Source organism: Dermacentor variabilis, chromosome 8, assembly GCF_050947875.1.
Source record: "Dermacentor variabilis isolate Ectoservices chromosome 8, ASM5094787v1, whole genome shotgun sequence".
Classification (NCBI taxonomy): Eukaryota; Metazoa; Arthropoda; class Arachnida; order Ixodida; family Ixodidae; genus Dermacentor; species Dermacentor variabilis.
In genome coordinates, this window is record NC_134575.1 from 103,730,838 (window position 1) to 103,752,201 (window position 21,364).

At 46.2% G+C, this 21,364-nt stretch overlaps 1 protein-coding gene across 1 annotated transcript in view; it reads left to right on the forward strand.

Moving 5' to 3' along the window:
- Positions 1 to 17,876, forward strand: part of LOC142591509 (fatty acid synthase-like) — a 238,068-nt gene extending 220,192 nt beyond the window's left edge. Inside the window, exons 24-26 of the mRNA XM_075703832.1 lie at positions 2,610 to 2,846; positions 5,114 to 5,341; positions 17,709 to 17,876. Of these exons, the coding sequence (XP_075559947.1) occupies positions 2,610 to 2,846; positions 5,114 to 5,341; positions 17,709 to 17,779 (536 nt within the window). The 3' untranslated portion in view covers positions 17,780 to 17,876. The remainder of the gene's footprint in view (positions 1 to 2,609; positions 2,847 to 5,113; positions 5,342 to 17,708) is intronic.
- Positions 17,877 to 21,364: the final 3,488 nt, after the last annotated feature.

Below are 21,364 nucleotides of genomic sequence, written 5' to 3' on the forward strand. Positions count from 1 at the left end.
TATTGGACGCAGGTCGAAACCTCACGCCCGTGCAGTGTTCTAGCATGGATAGTGAACATCTTTATATATTACACGTGCTGACGATAAATAACAATATCCCTGCCATAAGAAGAAACGACGAAGGCAGTATGAATTTGTTGCTGAGATTTACTTCTGAAAATGCCGTAAATGATGCATTCACTGAAGCACAAATTATTGTAGGTTGCCTTAAATAGGCAAAGACCCCCGCCCCCTTCACACAATGCACTTAACCACTAATTTTTGTAAAGCCGATGGCAAATTGCTGTAAATCCTTCATGAAAACATGATTTCGGTAAAAACGATCAACTGAGGATCTTGTTGCACAGTCCATGTGATAATTTCAATTCTATTTACGGAACTGAAGTATGATTCCCAACTAAAACAGATGTATTTTCTATATCTGTATATTGCTAGTGTTTTCTCAACCACAGTGAAAAACAGTCCGGGTGTGGTATAACGCTTATAAAGGAGAGGGTCTGCTGTTCATGTCTTGTATAGTCGCAGTGTGATCTATGGTGGTGTTGAAATTGTACCTACTAAGTGACTGTGCTTTATATTGTCTGTCATGTATATCCCTGCAAGGAAAGTTGTAGTCTTCTTGAATCACTTCTGGCATGCATATATTGTACCGTAGATAGCTAGCGACTTTCATACCTAATCGGTAGATGCGCCATGGAAGAGGAAATTTTACCTTTGCTTTCGAAACCTTATTCAGTGCCTGCTGTTCTTGCACCTACCACGTCATCATTGGTACCTTATTTTCACCAATGACGCCAACACCCCGTTGAGGTGTCTCGTTGTGACCTCAGGAGTCACCTGTGAATAGTCTTGCTTGTCGAAAGATATGCCACCTAAAAAATGTTTCACGATGGCTGAGTTACATCTTCTATGCCAACGTTACACTATATGACATTTCTCATTACCACTGTGAGCTAGAGTGTCGCCGATCACTCCATCACAGTTTTAGCGTGCATACCAAGTATCTGGCTGTGTTCCTAGCCATTTTTAAAGCCTGTTTTCCTACTATCATCTTTACACCGTTTAAGGAACTCATAAACCATGGCTAACTGCTTGCCTTTTACTGATGGTCCAAAATGAAATGTTTGTAATCTTCACAAAGGTCATGGACGTTGATTTTTTTTCAAAGCAAAAGTTAAAGCGTATTCGACTGAATCATGATATTAGTACCGGTAGGGTAGCTACTTTAACAATTTCAGTCAACCTTTCGCAAGGAAGCTAATGGACATGTGGAAGCACCTTAATTAACGAAGAAATAAATATACACACACCTTAGCGTTCCAACCACTCTAAGCATTTACAGCACTGGTCAGGCACTGGTAAGGCAGCATTGGTCAGGCAAACAGCTTGCAAGTTCTTTTAGTAAATTCTTCGGCACAGTAAACGTCAATGATGCCGCTTGCGATAGCTCAGTCATACTGCAGTACATAGCTCAGACGCCATCAAATATATTATCCTAGCGGCCAACCCATGAGCCAGAAGTTCTTTTTACCGCCAATATGAAAAACTGAAACTGCTGCCTGCATGCACATGGCACCCACAATACACCACTAAATCATATCCTAGTAGAAATTGCACTTTGCTTAGCACTGCTCTTGAACTAGGTCATATTTATGTTCATGTTTTTGTTCACAAGAGCGCCTTGTCCAGAAATAGGTGGCAAATGGTGCCGGCAACCGTATGCCTTCATTCGTACTCTCGTGTTTTTAAAAGGTAAAGAGCGAATAATTTTGTACCGTATTCATAAATTATCTTGAAATTTTTTGTCATTGCGGAATGAGATTTTCCCAAGAGATGCTAATGTTGTCCCCTCGTACCAGCTAGGGTTGTCTCTAACTGTTCGAGGCAAGCTTTTGAGAGGCTATCAACGGGAATATCGTTTTATATTTTTGCACATTTGCTAGGTTGCATATTTGGGAACTGAAGTTGTCGTACGATTTCTTCTGAGACGTGATTTCGATACTCGGCTTCAATTTGGGAATTCAATGTGCCTCCTAGTTGGAAACTAGAAAGCTAATTACCATATTTTAGGTAATTAGCAATGTTACCGCTGGAATTTCACTTGCCGCTAATATCCCGCTAGTCACGTAGACTATCAAGGAGAACGGTATGGGCCTAGATATGACAGTTTTTTAAAGCGTTGCGCATAAAAATGCGCCTGTTCTTTTTTTTATCAATGTACCAACTATACTCTTAAAAATGATTAACCGGGAAACCACCGCTTTGGCTTGCTTGAGAAAGCCCTGACATGGAAATATTCTAAGCAGGTGGTATATCATTGGCAGATAATTACAGCCCAGCGAAGCACCATTGTGAATTTTTTTAAGAGCTCCGAGGGGCGCAAGATTATAACGCAACAGGAGAAACAAGTGGAGACAGCAAGTGCGCCACACATTTCCTCCTTCTAGTTCTTTCGGTCTCTTCTTTATCTTTTGCTGGTCTTCCTCCTTAAGCCCACATCCTTCTTACGCTCTGAACCAACCGGCTCGATATAGTTACTCCGGTAAACATCATTATAAATATTGCCATCCTAACCAAATGAAAAATAATAGTTGTTCTTGTATATTTAGGATTAGCCATCCAGTGGGCCCCTATCGGAGACGGCGGCATTTTCCGCGATGTCATACGTTGTGACGTGACAGCTTGTGGACTTCTGTCACAGCCAATAAATTCATGTTTGGCGGTGATGGAGTACTTCTTGAGCCAAAGCCACCCCGTCGTCTCGAGCCTGGTCAAGAGAAGCCAGTCCCCAACGACGGAGAGAATGGAGAAGCGAGAGCTTGTTCAGAGCGTGGCTCACATAATTGGTGGGTTGTTGTGGCTTTCTACCTACAGACATTGCAATTGTAGTTCGTGTACTGCCTACCGTAGTAAAAATTTCTTAGATGTTCACCACCTAAGTCTCCATGTTTTCTCGCGCCAACATCGGCTTTTCTCCTGTCTTCTTAAATGTAAAGCAACTGCGACAATAGAAACAAAAAAAGCTCTGACTTATGCATGTGGCCTCATATAACAGTTCTTCTTTATCCTTTTATTTCCAAGAGGTTCACATAAATCCTCCTATTACTTTTAGTGAAACATTGTATTACCTCCGACAAAAAAATGCCCCACGAGTAATACATATCTAATGCCACGAGATTCTGGTCCTATCCAAGATGAACAATTGTTACAATGAACGATAATGCGGTTACCTTATTTATGCGTTTAATGAAAAAAAAATATGTATGCCACTGTAAGTGGACGCTCATTCCGTGTTACCAACTGATGTATTTCTCGGTTCGTAAGAGCCTCTTAGCCGATGAAATCCCATACGAATTGTATCGTGTCACCAGGCATCTCTAGCGTATTAGTAGGCTCAGTAATTTTAAGCGAACAAAATTACAGAATACACTGAGCTTCAGAATATTTGCAGATAAACACTGTCACCAATCACTATACGTTCACTTGTAACAACTACACCCTGAAACGAAAGTATACCCATCGGGGTGTATATTTGCCACACAACAACAATCTTCATCTGTGCGTTTCCTTTCGTGAAAACGCTGCGCTCGTTACTTTCCTGTCGAGAATGCTCTGTCATTGTTATAACGCGCATGCCGTTCGTGACTTGGGAGTACCGGGCTCGGAGCGTTAAAGAATGGAAATGCGGGCAAGACAGATGACGACTACGCTCTAAAAAAAATTACACCCTTTAAGGTGTATATTTGCCACACAACAATATTCATCATTTGTCTAGCCCGCATTTCCTTTCTTGAAAACACTGCGCTCGTTACTTTCCTGTCATGAATGCTGTGTCATGCTGATAATGCGTATGCCATCCGTGACATAGGAGTGCCGGGCTCGCAGCGTTAAAGAAAGGAAATGCGGGCAAGACAGATGACTACACTCTAACAAACGTTCCCACCTTTTAGGGTGTATATTTCCCACACAACAATAATCATCATCTGTCTTGCCCGCATTTCCTTTCTTGAAAACGCTGCGCTCTTTACTTTCCTGTCAAGAATGCTTTGTCATGCTCATAATGCGCATGCCGTTCGTGACATAGAAGTGCCGGGCTCGCAGCCTTAAGAGGAAGCTTTAGCTCGAGTGCTCCTATCTATATACATGTAAAAGGAGAATTCGTTTTTCTCGGCAACCACTGCCCAAATATGACGAGGTTTGTTGCATTTAAAAGAAAAACTTAAAATCTAGTGACTGTTGGTTTCGAATTCTTGAGTAGGGTTGTAAATTTTTTATTAAAAATTTGCAAAACTCGTAAATTTCCAGAAAACGAAACTATCAAGTTTACAACTCTGTAACTCAACAACAAAAAACGATAATACAATTCTGTGAATTGCATCTAGTAGTACATCTAAAGCGGACAAAATTGATTTGTTACACATGAATATAAATAAATTTAGTAATAGGGAAATAAAGCTCTTGCAAAACCCTTGTAATCAACGTAACAAATTCACGTGAGATGTAAAATGACATATTGAATTTCTCCGCTTTGAATGACCTAATGGATGCCGTTTATAGAACCGCGATATCAGTTTTTGATGCAGAGCTATGAATTTGTAAACCTAGTGCTTCTATTTTTTGCAAAGGGTCAAATATTTGAAGATCGTTTTAATAAAATTCAAGCCCTAAATCTAAGTTCAGCTTCCAACAGTCACTAGAATTTAACCTTATATCTTAAATGCAACAAATGTCATTAAAATCGGTCCAGGGATTATCTCATAAAAACGTTTTTGCGTTTTACATGTATTTGAATAGGCTGCATCGGAGTTGGGCCCAAGCTAAAACTTCCTCTTAAAGAAAGGAAATGCGGGCAAGACAGATGACGAGTATTGTTGTGTGGCAAATATACACCCCCAAGGGTGCACTTGTTTTTAGAGTGTATCGTTGTGTTGCCAGATACGGCTCAAGGGTGTAATTTCTATTAAAAGTGTAGAGTGCTGTTTGCGCGACACATAAGCAACAGCGATCCCTATGAAGCAGGTAAGGTGAAGCACGGAACAACCATTCATGAACCAAGCCAATGAAGCCGCGCTCTATCAATATTTCTAATCTGTCTTTGTTACCTCTCGCACAGGCGTCGAAGATCCATTGACAATGAAACCGACCGTCAGCCTCGGCGAGATGGGCATTGACTCCTTGCTGAGCATCGAGGTGAAACAAATGCTGGAGCGTGACTACGATATAGCGCTCTCTGTGCAAGAGATCCTTAAGCTTACTGTCAACAGGCTAAAAGAGATGAGCGAATCTTGCAGCGACAATTTACGAGCGCCTGAAACATCGTCTGCAGTCGAAGCAGGACAAGGTAAGCGCTTGACAGGATACACGTTTAGCTGTTGCTTGCAATTCGTTGCGGTAAAATTTAACATGCTAGGGCACTGTCCAGTGTGGCCGGCGCTGGGATGTCCCGTCATCAATCTTGCAAGCGCGGCCGGCAAGCTGATGGTTAAAGGTCATGTGAACTGCTGTCTGTGAGCATAAGAGAGGGCCGGAACTAATAGAGAAAGAGGCGGGAGTTGGGACACAAGCTTTGTAAAAGGTACAGCGCCAAAAAATGCAGACGTATGAAAGCAGACAGTACAAGTGCTGATTCCCAACTGTGTTTTAATGCGATTAGCTTTCTTTGAATTCTTACGCCGTTGTGAGCCTGCCTAGCTGCATAGCTACCTATAGCCTCTTACGCCGACTCCATGTCCCAAGTTGTCTACCAGCTTGGGCTAAGCCCTTTATAAAACCAAAGGTAACGACGTACTGTTATCTTGCCGCCGCCATTGCGTCGAAGAGCACACGAAGAAGCAGGAGTGAAGGTCTGCGTCTCCCAGTTGGTCGAGCGCCATCACGTGGCATTTCTCACGCCCTTTTCACTATTTGGTTCTTTTCCTCGTCTCAGCACATTTGCTAACATGACAGTTCGTCGTCAAGTTGTTGCGGCGACCCATTTACAAGGCATTTCGCATGTTTAGGCTAACTATCGTGGCTAACTGTGTCATTGAAGAACTGAGTTTTTCCTTTGTTTGCTCTATCGTCAAGAGGTATATGAAGCTGTGGAGCACTAAAAGTATATCGTGCTAAAAACGTTACGCGAGTTCTTGTTGCACTGCTGAGAGTGCGTAGTCGATGCTTTTGTTAGGCGCTGCAAATACATTTTGCGAGGCCAAGCTGTTCATTACGAAATGTAAGTGATCTTGACAATTGTGAGTAGGCTTTCTGCCCTTCGCCGTCTCGGTAGAATAAAGTAGTGCACGGATTTGTTGACTTATACTCACATGGAACTGCGCAAAAAAGAGGGGGAAAGTCCTTACTTATCGAAACCATTTTTATGTGTAACTTTGGTCTTTGCATACGCTTAGTTTACAAATGAAGTACACGTTTCACTCTAACGTTTGCGCTTGAGAGCCAACGATACGAGTTTGTTATAAAAGCGTTGAACCAGTGTCACTGTATAAAGAGAAGCCAGCGTCATGACCAAACGACAAGAATAGTTGAGGTGCTCCATTTGATCGCGCACGTATCTACATGACGCTCGCGTTAATCAGGCGAGTATGTTACGCGCCTTGGGGTCAGTCATCCTGGTGCTAAGATTAATAAATTATGAAGCTGCACAAGCTCGACACACGGTAGTCGATCGGGTACACACAAGTACGCACGTACGCACTTTGAGCACTGCATTAACATCCAAGTTGTTGAATGGGCAGGTACATAGTACTGCACACACGCAAACGAATCGCATTTCACGTGCAAAGGCGCAACCTTGACTTCATAGCAGTCCTTTCACGCCGAGCAAATGTCTTTGGAAATCCAAGTTAAGAATCTGATCGATGCAATTGAAATAACTCGCAATGCTGCTTGATCTGTGGAAGCCGCGACAATGTTTTTGCCTGCAGGTGGGCTGGTCATAGACGGCATAACACTCAAATAAGCTCTAGCAGGTATATGAACATCATGTACATTGCGTATACATTATTGGCAAGACAAAAATCTGTGATTGTTGTGTTACAATTTTACACCGAGAGGAATTTGTCCACAAATCAAGGCTCAAAAGAATTCTGACTGTAAGCAGGCAGCCAACCCCAAGCGGCAAAACAAGTGCGCAGTTGCTGTGCCTAAAAAGGGGAAAGATCATTTGCTTTTGCCAGTTTCAAAACGTTCCGTCATTGCTTCTAGCACAGCACACAATAAAAACCCTTAAATACGGCAAAAAGTCATACACAAACACTCAAGAACAATTTTTAATACTTCAACTCACGTAACTCAATGGGAGAAGCCGGCGTGCCTCAGACCGAACAGCCGAACTGCGACGGTGAGCGATGAGGGAAAACGTGTACGGAGCGCAGACCATGAGAAGGAGTGGTCGGGCGAGTTGGAATGTCGCTACCTTTACTTTTATTCAGCGGGCTCAGCTTGAGCCACTATCCTGAATCAATGTATTGTAGGGTTTCAGGTGCCAAGACCACGATTACGTTATGAGGCACGCCATATTGGGGGAATCCGGATTAATTATGACCACCGGGGATTTTCAATGTGCCCCCAATGCACGGGGCAAGGGTGTTTTTACATTTCGCCTCCACAAGAACGCGGCCGCCCCGGCCACGATTTTATGCTGCAACCTCGTGCTTAGCAGCGCCGCACCATAGCCATTAAGTCACAACAGCGGTCACTGCTGTCCTGGTTATGACGCCGTCGTGGTCATCGTCATTCGAGCTTATTTATGTGACACTTGTCATGCCATCATGCGTCATGACATCATGCCATTATACGTCGACCGAGCAGCCCAAGTTGTCTAACAGCTTGGGTTGCTAAGATCGTAGTCACGATGCCGTCGTTGTTGCATCGTGGTCACCCCAGCTTTTTCATCTAACTGTTGTGGCGCCGTCGTCGTCACGCCAACGTCAGCATACAATAACCATGCATTCATTCGTGGTCACACCAGCATACTGATGAACACTCCATTGTCTTAACTTCAGCGTCGTCATGCGACTCTCGTCATGCAATCGCCGTCATAGCGGCTTCATTGAACAGTCATTGTCGCGCCATTGTTTTCATGTGCAAGTGATCCTCCCAGTCGTCCTCATACCATTGCATTGTCATCGTCGTCATACAGTATTCTTTGTAATGCCGTCGAGGTGATACTGTCGCGGTCGTTCTGTCGTCATCACTGTAACTTCGTCATCCGAGTTTTCATGCTGTTGCCGTCACGCTGTCGTCGTCACACTGCCGTCGTCTTGCCGTATCATCACGCTCTCGTTTTACCATCATTATAATTCAATAACGTCATCCCACTATTGTGTCGTCATCCTCCTACCACCTTTGTACTTCCAATGATGTCAATCTCTATTCGTCATTAAATCGCAGATATGCTCTCGTTATTCGATCATAATTATGCCGCCGTTTCCTTGTCATCGTTATCAAAAAGTCGCTGTCATGCTTCCGTTGTCACAACGTCGTCGTCATGCTGTGGTCGTCGCTCCATCGTAGTCGCGAGCGATGCCTTCGTCTTCATACGTGAGATTACTGCTCGTTGTGCGTACTGGTGGCGTCGTTACGTAAGCTTGTTTAGCCCGCATTCTTGAACACATTGAAGGAGCGTGTATTTGTAGACACTGCGAGCAGCTCATCTTACGTTGACCGTCCCTTGCTCGGTGTCCCTTGGTTGTACACCTGAAGCAGCATTCAGCCATCGACAGACGACGCCTTCGCGCTATCAACCGGGGCGTTTCAATCCTGCATTGAATGTGCCGTCTCTTAGAAGCCGCACGCCTCCTCCTTCACCGTGACGTTGTAATCGACACCAGCAGCTGGTGCCGTTGGCCGACTCTAACGGCAGCCGGAACTCTGCTATTGACTGCCGTACGAGATACGTTGCTGGTTGTTCGACTTATCTCTACATTCCTTCTCAATGCCAAGGTACATGATCAGTTTCTGAAGTTCTTGTTCCGAGTTCTCCTGTTCATTCACACTTGACACCACTATGTCTTGTGGAATCTATTTCGTTGGCACTCCGCACCGCATCACGGCGTAGTTCGACTCCGAGATGTGGTGTAATTTGAGGCCCCTGATATTTACTTGCGCAAATTCGTAGAGGCTTCTTAGCGCACTAACGTTCGCAGTCCTTGTGATTGGGCGGAAAGTTCGGGTATTTTCCGAATGTTTATGTTGAAAACTTCGCAGGCCTCCAAGCCGCTCCTTCAATATGGGAATGGCGTCCGCGTTAGTGCTGTATATTGTCAGTACACCTGCAATAGCATTTCAATCTTGGCAGTCTAGAACAGACCGGAGATAGTGGAACCAACCAATGTTGTTAAGCCGCGGATTCTGGTGTCCCTAGCGTTGAAAGGGGTCCCATAATTGAAGGCATTTCGCAGGGGAACCGCCGATTCTCGTCCCCTCTAGCCTAGGAAACCTCACTGCGTAGACGATGGAAGCTTCGCTTGGGCTTGTTTGACGCAACAACAATGAGTCTGTTGGTACGCCACCACTGGGTCTTCAACAAAGTCCGCAGGGTTAGCTCCTAGATGTGATGTAGTAAAACAACAAGGCTTTTCGTAGCCCGGTCCCCGCACTGCAGCAAAGAGTCAATGTCAGCAGCTGTTTCATCATCAGTCATCTCTGCTTGCTGTGCTTTGTTGGCCTTAGCGAGTTCGTTGCTGTTTTTCTTGAGGCGCTGAAACATGCTGCGAATCCCCGCGAGACCGAACACGATGCTGAGTAGAAGATCCTCAGCTCCTTTGGTAAACTTCATCAATACTTCTTTTGGGGCGAGTTGTTTTATCTTGAAACATATGGGTAAAATAATCTTAGTGAAATGTAGTCGCCCAGCTGCTCTCGCGTTTTGCGAGCGTTACGTGGCCCTCCACGAATGCCGTTCCGGAGTTTCGGCACCAGTGTAAAGTCTGAGCACCTCGTTGTCTGGTAGAGCAAGCCTCAAGTACAGTGAAGGACACTATGCCCGACAAGCCAAGAGCCGCGCCTCTTACGCCACGACTTTCTTCATGAAGAAGACGAAGAACTCCCTTGCCACGCGCCTTCAATCACAGAACTTCGTTTTTCTTTCTTTTTGCGTGAGCTATTTCGTTGCTCTCATTAACAGAAGCATTGGAAATACGTGTTGGACCTTATATATATTTATTTCAATGCGTGATAATAGGATTTTGCTTCATTTCTCGGATGAGCTTGGTGAACTGTACAAACCACGTTGTTCAATTTTGTCGTAATTAGGAGGCGTGACACGGGTAGCGTGCGCGCATACATTTACTAGCTGTACTAAATTAATTGGTTGCCCTAGTCCAACTATCTATGCCACCAAGAGCAAGATAGTGACCTTAGAGAAAACGTTATCGCGCATTAGTGGACAAAGTTGGATGCAGGTGGACCAAACACTGCTTTTGTTCAGGAAAAAGGAAAAGGAGCATTTATCTAGTGCTAGAAAGTACCACGCTGCCATATGCAGCTTGGTTTATCAATAACTGCAGAAAATTCTGTATTGCCCAAAATTTGCATTTTATAGGAATGCGGTGCATGCTAACTCGAATGTGTCAGAGACTTTCGCATTCATTGCTTAGAATAGGAGCGTCGCAAATGATTTTGGAACGCTCGTTTCTTTCTGTTTTTTTTTTAAATCATGATAGGAAGTACGTCTAGCGTCCTGGTTAAAATAAACGAGGCAGTTTGTTTTAATGTTTGTTGAAAGTAAGGTACAGGTATTGGATGAACTATAGAAAAAGCTGAAAAGTTGGTTAATTGAGGCTGGCATAAAATTACATAAGCAAGTGCCGTGAAGCTTTCTGAGGCTGCCTTTCGAGTGGCGTAGTTTTAGCATGTTGCCCTCGCCGAAATACAAATGCCCCCAAGGTTCAGTCTGGCGAAAATTCATGGATCCCCATGGCGAATCTCACTGAGCATTGAGGTTATTGTAGATTCAATGAATTCTGTGTAAAAAAACATTCCTAATCAAGTGTTAGATGGTGACATAGGGCTGCATCATCTATGCATCCAATGATCCATCATAGGTGTAGGTTACACAAAGTTTCTATTTCGATGAAATAGGGTTATGTCAAATGCAACTTGTGAAAAAAAATTCACGCTCCTCACCTAATTGGAAGCATTGCAAGTCAACACGTAACCCTCGTTTTAATGCAAAAGCCTCACGTCTTTATGCTTCTAGGTCTCGTTATGAGATAGAGAAAACATCACGTGGGCAAACGAAGGCCAGAAGCCAACTAAAACAGGTCCAGCCGTCTATAGAGATGCTCAATTATTAGCAAAGTTACTGATTGATCAGAGATTGGATTAAGGTGGATTAGCGTGGATTACCGTAGATTCAGGTGGATTAAGGTGAATTACAATAGGCAATGCAAGGCTTTCGCCTTCTCGTCTCTTAGGCAATAGCTAAGAGACAGCGGGAAATTCTTTTGATATTTTTTCAAGATCATACGACGTTTATAGTTGGTTTCTCCTGCGTAATGGGTGATCTAAACAATAATAATAATAATAATATTTGGGGTTTTACGTGCCAAAACCACTTTCTGATTATGAGGCACGCCGTAGTGGAGGACTCCGGAAATTTTGACCACCTGGGGTTCTTTAACGTGCCCCTAAATCTAAGCACGATCTAAACAACGCACCTAGTATATATATATATATATATATTGTACTGAAGGCACTGGGCAGCGGGCATGGTGCTAGTGGATGAGAAGACGACGAGGTGTGCTTGCTTCCTCGTGTCGAGATAGCACCGACCTGTTTCAAGCCTACCGCTGCAACCTAGAGCTAGTGCTGCTAGGCGAACTCCCCCCCGTTGCATTTGGTGGAGGTGCTGGGTTTCTCTTCAACATCCTGGAACTCCGCAGTCGGACGCTACTACCAGCTGTTACAATGGATGAACCGGGACCGTCCCAGGCTGCTGCTCCCGTGCCCCCGGCCATCGTCTGCTCTGGTGTTATCCGCCAGCGCGATCCGGCTATATTTAGCGGCACAGACGACCACGACGTGGAAGACTGGCTCGCCGAATATGACCGTGTAAGCGCCTATAATTAGTGGGACGACCGCGCCAAGCTCACAAATGTCATATTTTACTTGACTGACGTGGCCAACCTATGGTTCCGCAATCACGAAGCCGATTCTACCACCTGGTCGGCTTTCACGGCTGCTTTGGCTGCGGTCTTCGGCCGTCCCGCAGTTCGCTGGCTTCGCGCTGAGCAGCGCTTGCGTGGTCGAGCTCAACGCCAGGACGAGATCTTCACCAGTTACATTGAAGACGTGCTCTCGCTCTGCAAGCGCGTCAACTCATCCACGGATGAAGCAGACAAGATCAAGCACGTCATGAAAGGCATCGATGAGCATGCCTTTCAAATGCTCGTCGCGAAGAGTCCCCGGAGGATTGCCAAGCTCATACAGCTTTGCCAGCAGTACGACGAGCTGCGCAAGCAACGTGCATCAACTCGCGCTGCTCAGCAGGACACTGCGGATCTATCCCCGTTGGACTTCGGTCGCGACGCTGTCGACATCTCTGCTTTAATGCCGGAGATAAAGCAGTTCATCCGCCAGGAAGTCGCACGCCAACTCTCTCTGGCGAATAGTGCACCCGAGCCGTCGACAACCCTGGCTCCTTCGCTTCGTCACGTCATTCAGACGCAAGTTGCCGCGGCGCTGCCATCTGCCCCTCCTCCGCAGCCTGCAGCTGGACCGCTAACGTACGCTGACGTTGTCGCGCGGCCTTACACTCCTCCGGCTCCTGATTCCTACTGGGCCGCCGGCACCTTCCATGTACCGCCGCCACCTTCGCGTCTGATAGTCGTTCCTTACTCGGCTGCTGGAGCCCCTGTCGTCAACCCGTGGCGAACACCTGATAACCGGCCAATATGTTATTCATGCCATTTTCCGGGCCACGTAGCACGATCCTGCCGCCGTCGCAGCCCCCGTTTACCTGACAGTGGGGGTGCCTCAAGCTACAGGCCTGCTCGACTTCCGCGTCAGGGCCAATCTAACCTTCCTCCGGACACCTCTTACAGTCGCCTCCCCTTCGATTCACGCCGGTCGCCTTCCCCACGTCGCCGATCCATTTCCCCGATGGTTCGCCGACCCAGCCCAGCCCGAGAGGAAAACTAGCAGTCGCAGTTCCAGAGGCAAGAACTGCATTTCCGTCGAACATTTCAAGGCCTCATTCTGCGCCTGCGAACGAAATTGAACTGTCCGTAGACGGCGTCACCGTACACGCACTTATCGACACCGGAGCCGCCGTTTCTATTATTAGTGAGAAGCTCTGCCGCAATTTGAACAAAGTGACCATTCTCCTTACCTCTCTTTCTCTGCGTACGGCAACCTCGCATCACGTTCAGCCTTCAGCGTCGTGCACAGCCCGGGTTGTCATTCAAAGCGTTATGCATGTTATCGAATTTGTCGTCCTGCCTCGTTCCTCGCACGACGTTATTCTTGGTTGGAATTTCCTATCTGTAACTCAAGCTCTTATCGACTGCGCTCGTTGCGAACTTACGTTATCAGTGCCGTGTTTTGACCCTGACGACCATTAATCTCCTAAAATTGTTGCCGCCTCTGACATCGATATTGCACCTTTCTCCGCCGCTCTGGTTCCTGTGTTACGTAGCTCTGCTGCGAACTCATCTGTCCATTTTACGCCGTCGACCACTTGTGCGCGCCGCCGGAACTTTCTGCTTCCGTTTGCTGTCGTCACTTTTTGCGAAGGTTCTGCTGCCCTTTACGCGTGCAATCCGTCCGCCTGCCCATCATCCCTACTCCGTGACGAGTGCCTGGGTACCGCTGAAGCTTTCGATAGCATTCTTCCGGCCACCATGTTTGGTGATACGGCATCACTTCCGATTTGTGCCGTAACTCCTCCCGCCGCGACCGATGCCCCTGTAGACGTCTTCGCTCGTGCCTTCGACGCAGAACTCACACCTGCGCAACACACCGAAATCATCAAGCTCCTCCAGCGTTTTCGTGCCTCATTTGACATTGGCCAACCATCCTTGGGCCGGGCGTCCGCAGTCGTTCACCGTATCGACACCGGCCAACAAACACCATTGCGCCAGCGTCCGTATCGTGTGTCGGCCGCTGAACGCCGTGTCATCGACCAGCACGTTGGCGACATGCTGGAGCGTGGCATCATCCAGCCCTCTAACAGTCCCTGGGCATCTCCGGTTGTCCTTGTTAAAAAAAAGAAGACGGCTCCATTCGGTTCTGCGTCGACTATCGCCGCCTTAATCGAATAACGCGCAAAGATGTCTATCCTCTGCCACGCATCGACGATGTCTTGGACAGTCTGCAGGAAGCGGAATTCTTTTCCTCGCTGGATCTACGCTCCGGGTATTGGCAAGTGTCAATGGCAGAGGCCGATCGCCAAAAGACAGCCTTTGTAACTCCTGATGGGCTATATGAATTCAACGTCATGCCGTTCGGCCTCTGCAACGCGCCTGCCACTTTCGAGCGAATGATGGATAGCTTTCTTCGAGGGCTGAAGTGGAAAACGTGCCTCTGTTATTTGGATGACATTGTGGTTTTATCCACCGACTTTGCGACGCACCTCAGCCGCCTCGAGCAAGTCCTTTCGTGCCTCTCCACTGCAGGACTGCAACTCAATCTGAAGAAATGCCACTTCGGCGCTCGCACACTTACAATTCTCGGTCATGTAGTTTCCAAAGACGGTATCCTCCCGGACCCCACGAAACTTAGCGCCGTAACCGAGTTCCCCAAACAAACCACCATGAAAGAGCTTCGCAGTTTCATCGGCTTGTGCTCATATTTCCGGCTCTTCATCCGTAACTTTGCCTCTATCATCGCCCCCTTGACGCAGCTTCTCACCGGCAGTTCTGACCTATCAGCCTGGTCCCCGGCATGCGACGACGCATTCCAAGAACTGCGACGCGTTCTCCCCTCTCCTCCAGTACTGCGACACTTCGATCCATCTGCACCAACTGAGATCCATACGGACGCTAGCGGTGTCGGGCTCGGCGTTGTTCTTGCACAACGCAAGGATGGCTTCGAAGAGTACGTCGTCGCGTATGCCAGCCGCGCCCTTACCAAAGCCGAGGCGAACTACTCGGTTACTGAAAAGGAATGTCTGGCCATCATTTGGGCAATCGGAAAATTTCGTCCTTATGTGTACGGGCGTCCATTTGAGATCGTGACCGACCATCATGCCCTATGCTGGTTATCTTCATTAAAAGATCCAACTGGTCGGCTCGCCCGTTGGGCATTGCGCCTGCAAGAGTACGACATCCGCGTTATTTATCGCTCCGGCCGAAAACATTCAGACGCAGACGCTCTATCCCGGTCACCCCTGCCCTCCGGTCCTGTCCACTGGTCTATTTCCACACATGGAGCCTTCGCCCTCAACATTACCGACATGCCATCACAGCAGCGCAAGGACCCATGGATCTCTTCGCTTATTGACTTCCTGTCTAGCCAGTCGCCAGCGCCAATTTCTCGGACGCTTCGTCGTCAAGCCGCGCACTTCATCATTCGGGATAACCTGCTGTACCGCCGCAACTATAATTCGAGCGGTCGCAAGTGGTTGCTTGTTATACCCCGACACCTGCGCCCTGACATCTGCGCCACGTTCCACGACAATCCATAATGCGGCCGCGCTGGTGTCTTAAAGACATACTCTCGCATCCAGCTTCGGTACTACTGGCGCGGTATGTACCGCTTCGTTCGCCAGTACGTCCGGTCCTGCCTCTTATGCCAACGACGCACGACGCCACCTCAACATGCCACCGGTCCCTTGCAACCTTTACCATGCCCCGCGCGCGCGTTCGACCGCGTCGGCATTGACCTATACGGTCCGCTTCCAAACACTCCAAGTGGCAACCGCTGGGTTGTCGCTATCGACCACCTCACGCGGTACGCCGAAACTTCAGCACTAGCATCTACCACAGCAAAAGACGTCGCCAGTTTTATCCTTCGAAACCTGATTTTACGCCATGGAGCACCTAGAGAATTACTGAGCGACCGCGGTCGCGTTTTTCTCTCCGACGTCATTGCAGCATTGCTAAAGGAGTGTCGCATCATTCACCGCACCACCACGGCATATCATCCTCAAACTAATGGGATGACAGAGCGTTTCAACCGCACCCTTGGTGACATGTTGGCCATGTATGCTTCATCTGACCACTCGAATTGGGATCGCATTCTGCCTTTCGTCACCTACGCTTACAATACCGCCACGCAAAGCACCACTGGGCTCTCCCCTTTCTTTCTCCTTTATGGACACGAACCTTCATGCACTATGGACACGATTCTGCCTTACCGACCAGATGCTTCGGAGTGCACGACTGTTTCTAGAGCGGCTGCTTACGCCGAAGAATGTCGCCAGCTCGCTCGTTCGTTGACATCCCAGGACCAGTGGCGGCAAAAGCATCGCCATGATTCATCTACTGCGGCTACGTGCTTTGCTCCTGGCTCGCTGGTCTGGTTGTGTGTGCCCTCTACTCCTCCAGGCCTTTCCTCTAAGCTCCTCTCCAAGTACCACGGTCCTTATCGGGTACTGAAGAAAACATCCGCGGTCAACTACCTCATCGAGCCAACGGAAGCGCCTTCCAACCAGCGTCGTCGCGGCCAGGAAATTGTGCACGTCTGCCGGCTCCAGCAGTGTCATGACCCTTCTGTGTTTTCCTGCCCTTAGGTCGCCAGGATGGCTACTCTTTCGGTGCGGAGTGATTGTACTGAAGGCACTGGGCAGCGGGCATGGTGTTAGTGGATGAGAAGACGACGAGGTGTGCTTGCTTCCTCGTTTCGAGATAGCACCCACCTGTTGCAAGCCTACCGCTGCAACCTAGAGCTAGTGCTGCTAGGCGAACACCCCCCCCCCCGTTGCATTATATATATATATATATATATATATATATATATATATATATATATATATATATATATATATATATATATATATATATATATATAGACATGGCGAACATAAGGGGTGCTTGTTTACTCCGTAGGCAAAGTTCGAAGTGTGCGTACTACTTACGGCCTGTGTAGTCAATTACGTATGCACGTGATGCGGAGCTTGAGAAATGTGTTTTACGAGCAACGCAGAATTTATGCCGCTGCCCTGAAAAAGCTATAACGGCACAGCGATTACATTTAGCGAAAAGGGGTGAAGAAGGGGTGGATCATACATTGTGGAATTACTGCCTTCGCAAAAATTGGTTAAGAAACGCTGAAAAGCGTTATACGCAAGCAAAGTTTCAATGAGAACAGACATCTACGGGCAGCGTTTTCAAGTATGGGATCAAATTTTAGACAATGGACTTTTATTTCAAATGATCGAAAAATAATAGCTTCGCTGACAATTGGGTTGTGCTTCTTCAAGCTTGTGGCAGCCTGCTGTAACTTCTTTCATTGCCCTTTAAATCATCTGAGCCTTACACATGTCCGCTTTTGTTGATATTTGTTTTTTTTTGTGGTTTTACATGCGCTGTCAACCGTTTTAGTTGTAAATGAGCATGCGTACGTCCACCTCAAATTTCAGGAGGACGATGCTGTTGACTGCATGCGTACCTGGTCGTGTGGCATCACAAGGACAATTATCTTATTTAGCCATTGTTTCTGTGACGTGATATAAAAATATCTTCATAGCTAACGCGGCTACATTACTGAGGTGGAAACTGACCGTCAAACAGTTTGAACGTGTACATTCTCTTTTTGTATTTTGCCAGATCTTGAATGCCAAGAGTCAACTCAAAGTGGTGAATGCCTCTCTGAAAAAACCCATCGTGACCAAGTGTGAACAACTGCGTGAGGCTATCACGAGTCACGTAGTGCATCAGAGGATGGCAGCCATGGAGTAATATCGATGAATATCAATAAACTTGGTTTGGAATGACCGTGCCATGATTTCTTTGGTAGCACGCCACAATAATTTCCCGAAATTAGTCACGGAGCCATTTTCCAACCAACTTTTTGAAGCCTCACTAAGTTTCAAGAACGATAGCCAGATCTCAACTCGTTCCCTACGGTGAACATTGAGCATCGTTAGCCCACTATCGATAGTTGGAGACGACGCTTTCGAGACATTCCACGCCAATCACAGACACTGCGCCACCGGATATGAAGGAGGAGAAGCATAATGTTGTTTAAATAAGGGAAAATAAGACATCCACCCAATCGTAGCAGTTGGTATAAAGGAAACCCATACGGGTTCCTCGAAAGAAAACCTTCTTAGTTGAGCAAAATTTAGAACTTCAGTTTGGCCTAGTTGGTGTTTACTGCATATCATATTCACCGCAAATAAAGACTGGGACAACGAAGAGAACAGAGAAGAGAAGTGTTGTTTTTGTGTTCTCTTTCCTGTCCCCGTTGTTATTAGTGGTCAATATGATATGCCGAAGAAAAATTCGTCCCGCAACAGGATGAATTTTTCTTCAACTGTGAACCAGCGCATAACATCAGCGGCCGCAGTCCGGTTAGTTCCGTTTTTTTTATTAGGCCCACCTTTATTGTCGTTGGAGTGTTTGAGAGCCTGGAAAGATGGAGACTGATAGAAACTGCAATAAACGCTACAGCGACAGAAAACCGAGAATCAAACAAGAGTTTACTGCAAGACCTGAAACGTTCCGCTGTTTGACATTGAGAAACTGCTTCGAGTTATGACACGCCCAACTGGTGTGCTTGCAGTTATATTTTTTAGTTCAAGACTTGTTCAGTGAAAGTCGTCTTTGCTGCATATAGTGCCTATTAAGTGGAAATGCATTTTGTATATCTCATAAATTTTCTAACGTTTTTTTACTACATACAAGCATGTCTTCACAAATTTTGTTCAATTTTATCCCACAATCTTGGTTCTGGCAATTTTTTTTGCCATGGGCATTGTTAATAAAGCATTTATGCGTGAAGAGTGCATTCATTCCGTTTTTCTTCATGTACTGCATAAAATATTGAGCGCAGTAGTTCCTTCAGAAAAAAATATCTCGCGTAACCTACAAAAAGGCAATTTTCCTCACAGTACCTCCAATAGGTAGTTTGTGGGGAAGAGATGTGATATCCTGATTAGAAACTGTGATCTCCAACCACTATTTTTAAAGAATCCTTCGACTAAGAATTATTTGCGCTCCTTTTTAGGCGAAAGAAATCTCCCTAGTACTTATCTTTCTCGTTAAATTATAAACCGCTTACATATCTACAACAGCTAACTCTTGGCTCGTATACACACACAAAAAAACTGTCAAGTTGGAATTGTACGTAAGAGCAAATTACAATTAATGCTTATACTGCATATTTTATCGAATGCTTTCAGCATTAGTAAAGAGCACTCACGAATGAAAAGCTTCGCGAAGTATGCCTCCTATGAGTGCTGAGAAATAGCACCGCAACAGTTGATTTATCCTTATTTTTGTATACTGCGTGTATCTGGAAATTGAGTGCTTCATTCTACCTACACAGCTCATAAGAATCGGTATGAATTTATTCACATTCTCTATTTTCTCCTTTATTACAATTTAAAACAAGTTATGCGTGAACCTACGCGTAAGGATCATTTTCTAGACCTCATCCTAACCAATCGCCCTGAAATTGCTATCACACGCGAACGGGAGGAAATCCGTGATCTTGGGGCTGTCCATTGCTTGGGCTCGGCTCCACATTGCATTAAATCAAAACGCAAGAAAAAGCTTCCGAACTATGCACGTGCGGACCCAATAACTATATGCTACAGGCTCTTACAGGTAATGTTTATGAACACTTTGACGGCTGTACGCCTAATGTAAAATTGTCCCTCTTCCCGGGACCAGTTTAAAAAAACTAAAGCTGCTTGTGTTCTGAAAGTAACAATCATTATAAGAACTGATAACCCCTGACGCGTGAGTGGCACCAAAGGCACAACGATAGCGGCAAGCAAACTCGTCCATCCTCGAGATATGATGTGCGGATCACGTCGGCTTTTATACGTGACTCATTGAGGCTTCCAGTGTAATTGCTGGTCGTTGCCTAAACAAACCATATAACACTTTTCTAACTAATTTTTAAACATCGGTAACAATTTATCATGGCGCGCCCATACTAGTAACAGCATTTCAGCATCGAACAAAGCACTCGGTTTTCTAAGCGCCACCTTCGCATTGCCCCACCACATGTTAAATTGCTCACGTATAAAACCCTTGTAAGACCCAAATTAGAATATGCAGCTGCCATCTGAAGCCCGTATCAACGGCATCCAATCGCAGCATTGAAAGCTGTTCAAAATGGTGCAGCCGGATTCATTCATTCCTCATATTCATACGGCGTAAGTATCTGATCTTCGAAAGCACAATCCAGACTGCCGTCCCTCCCCTATCGTCGCCGCATTGCTAGCCTCCCCCCTTTTCACAAGTTTATTTTTCATTCTTCTCTCAATGAAACCCCGTATATAACAGCCGCAGCACGCATATCCTACCGCACAAGTCATCCATATCGAGTTGCCCGTCCGCTATCGCCACACTATTACATTTTCTGCTTCATTATTTTTTTAGAGCAGCTACAGACTGGAACAGCCGATCCTATGAGATCGTCTCTATGGCTACGTCGTCTACTTTCCGAGAACGCGCAAATGATCATCTTCAATCTTAAAGTACATTCGCTGTTTGTTTTTTGTTATTTGAAATATATTCCCACCCCTTATTTAACACCCCCTGAAATAGGGACCTTTAAGAAAATAAACTGAACCGAACTCAACTGAACCAATCATCAAAAGACATCAGCAGGCACGGTGGTTTTAGCATGCCTTCTAGAAAGCACCACACAATTCGTGTCGCGCGTAAAATCTATTTACACGAAGTTCGGCGAGGATATACACAACAGATTGAGTCCACAATAATAGTCGATGAAGTACCAGATCATGCAGGCGCATCTGGCGTGGGGCGATAATTCGAATTTGTTCGAGGGTGAAATAATGTTCCCGGAAAAAGGATAAATAATACACATGTCGATGCTCCCTTCCTTAAAACGCGTCGACCCAATGCTACGTACAATACAGCAAACACTAAAGCACGATATAGCACAACAGTATTCTAACAAAAAACACTGTCCGAGAATTCCTTTTCCCATGTTGAGGAGCTTAAGGCGCACAACATTGACTACTTGAGGTCGCGAGGCACAGTTGTGAATGGCAATGTCGTGTGGCACGACCAGTCCAATGTACCAGTAGATCTGACGATCTTGTAGGGTACAAAATACCGTCGCAAACGTTTTAAGTCTTCGTCGGCAAATCAGGGCGCCAATCAAAACACAGTTGCAGAAGTGGCATTCCACGTAGCTCGTTGTCCAAGATTGTTGTGTCGGCTGCGAGTCCTTAGCTGGTTCTTGAGGTGCAGGCGGGTGGATTGGCGTGCTTCTTCGGCGC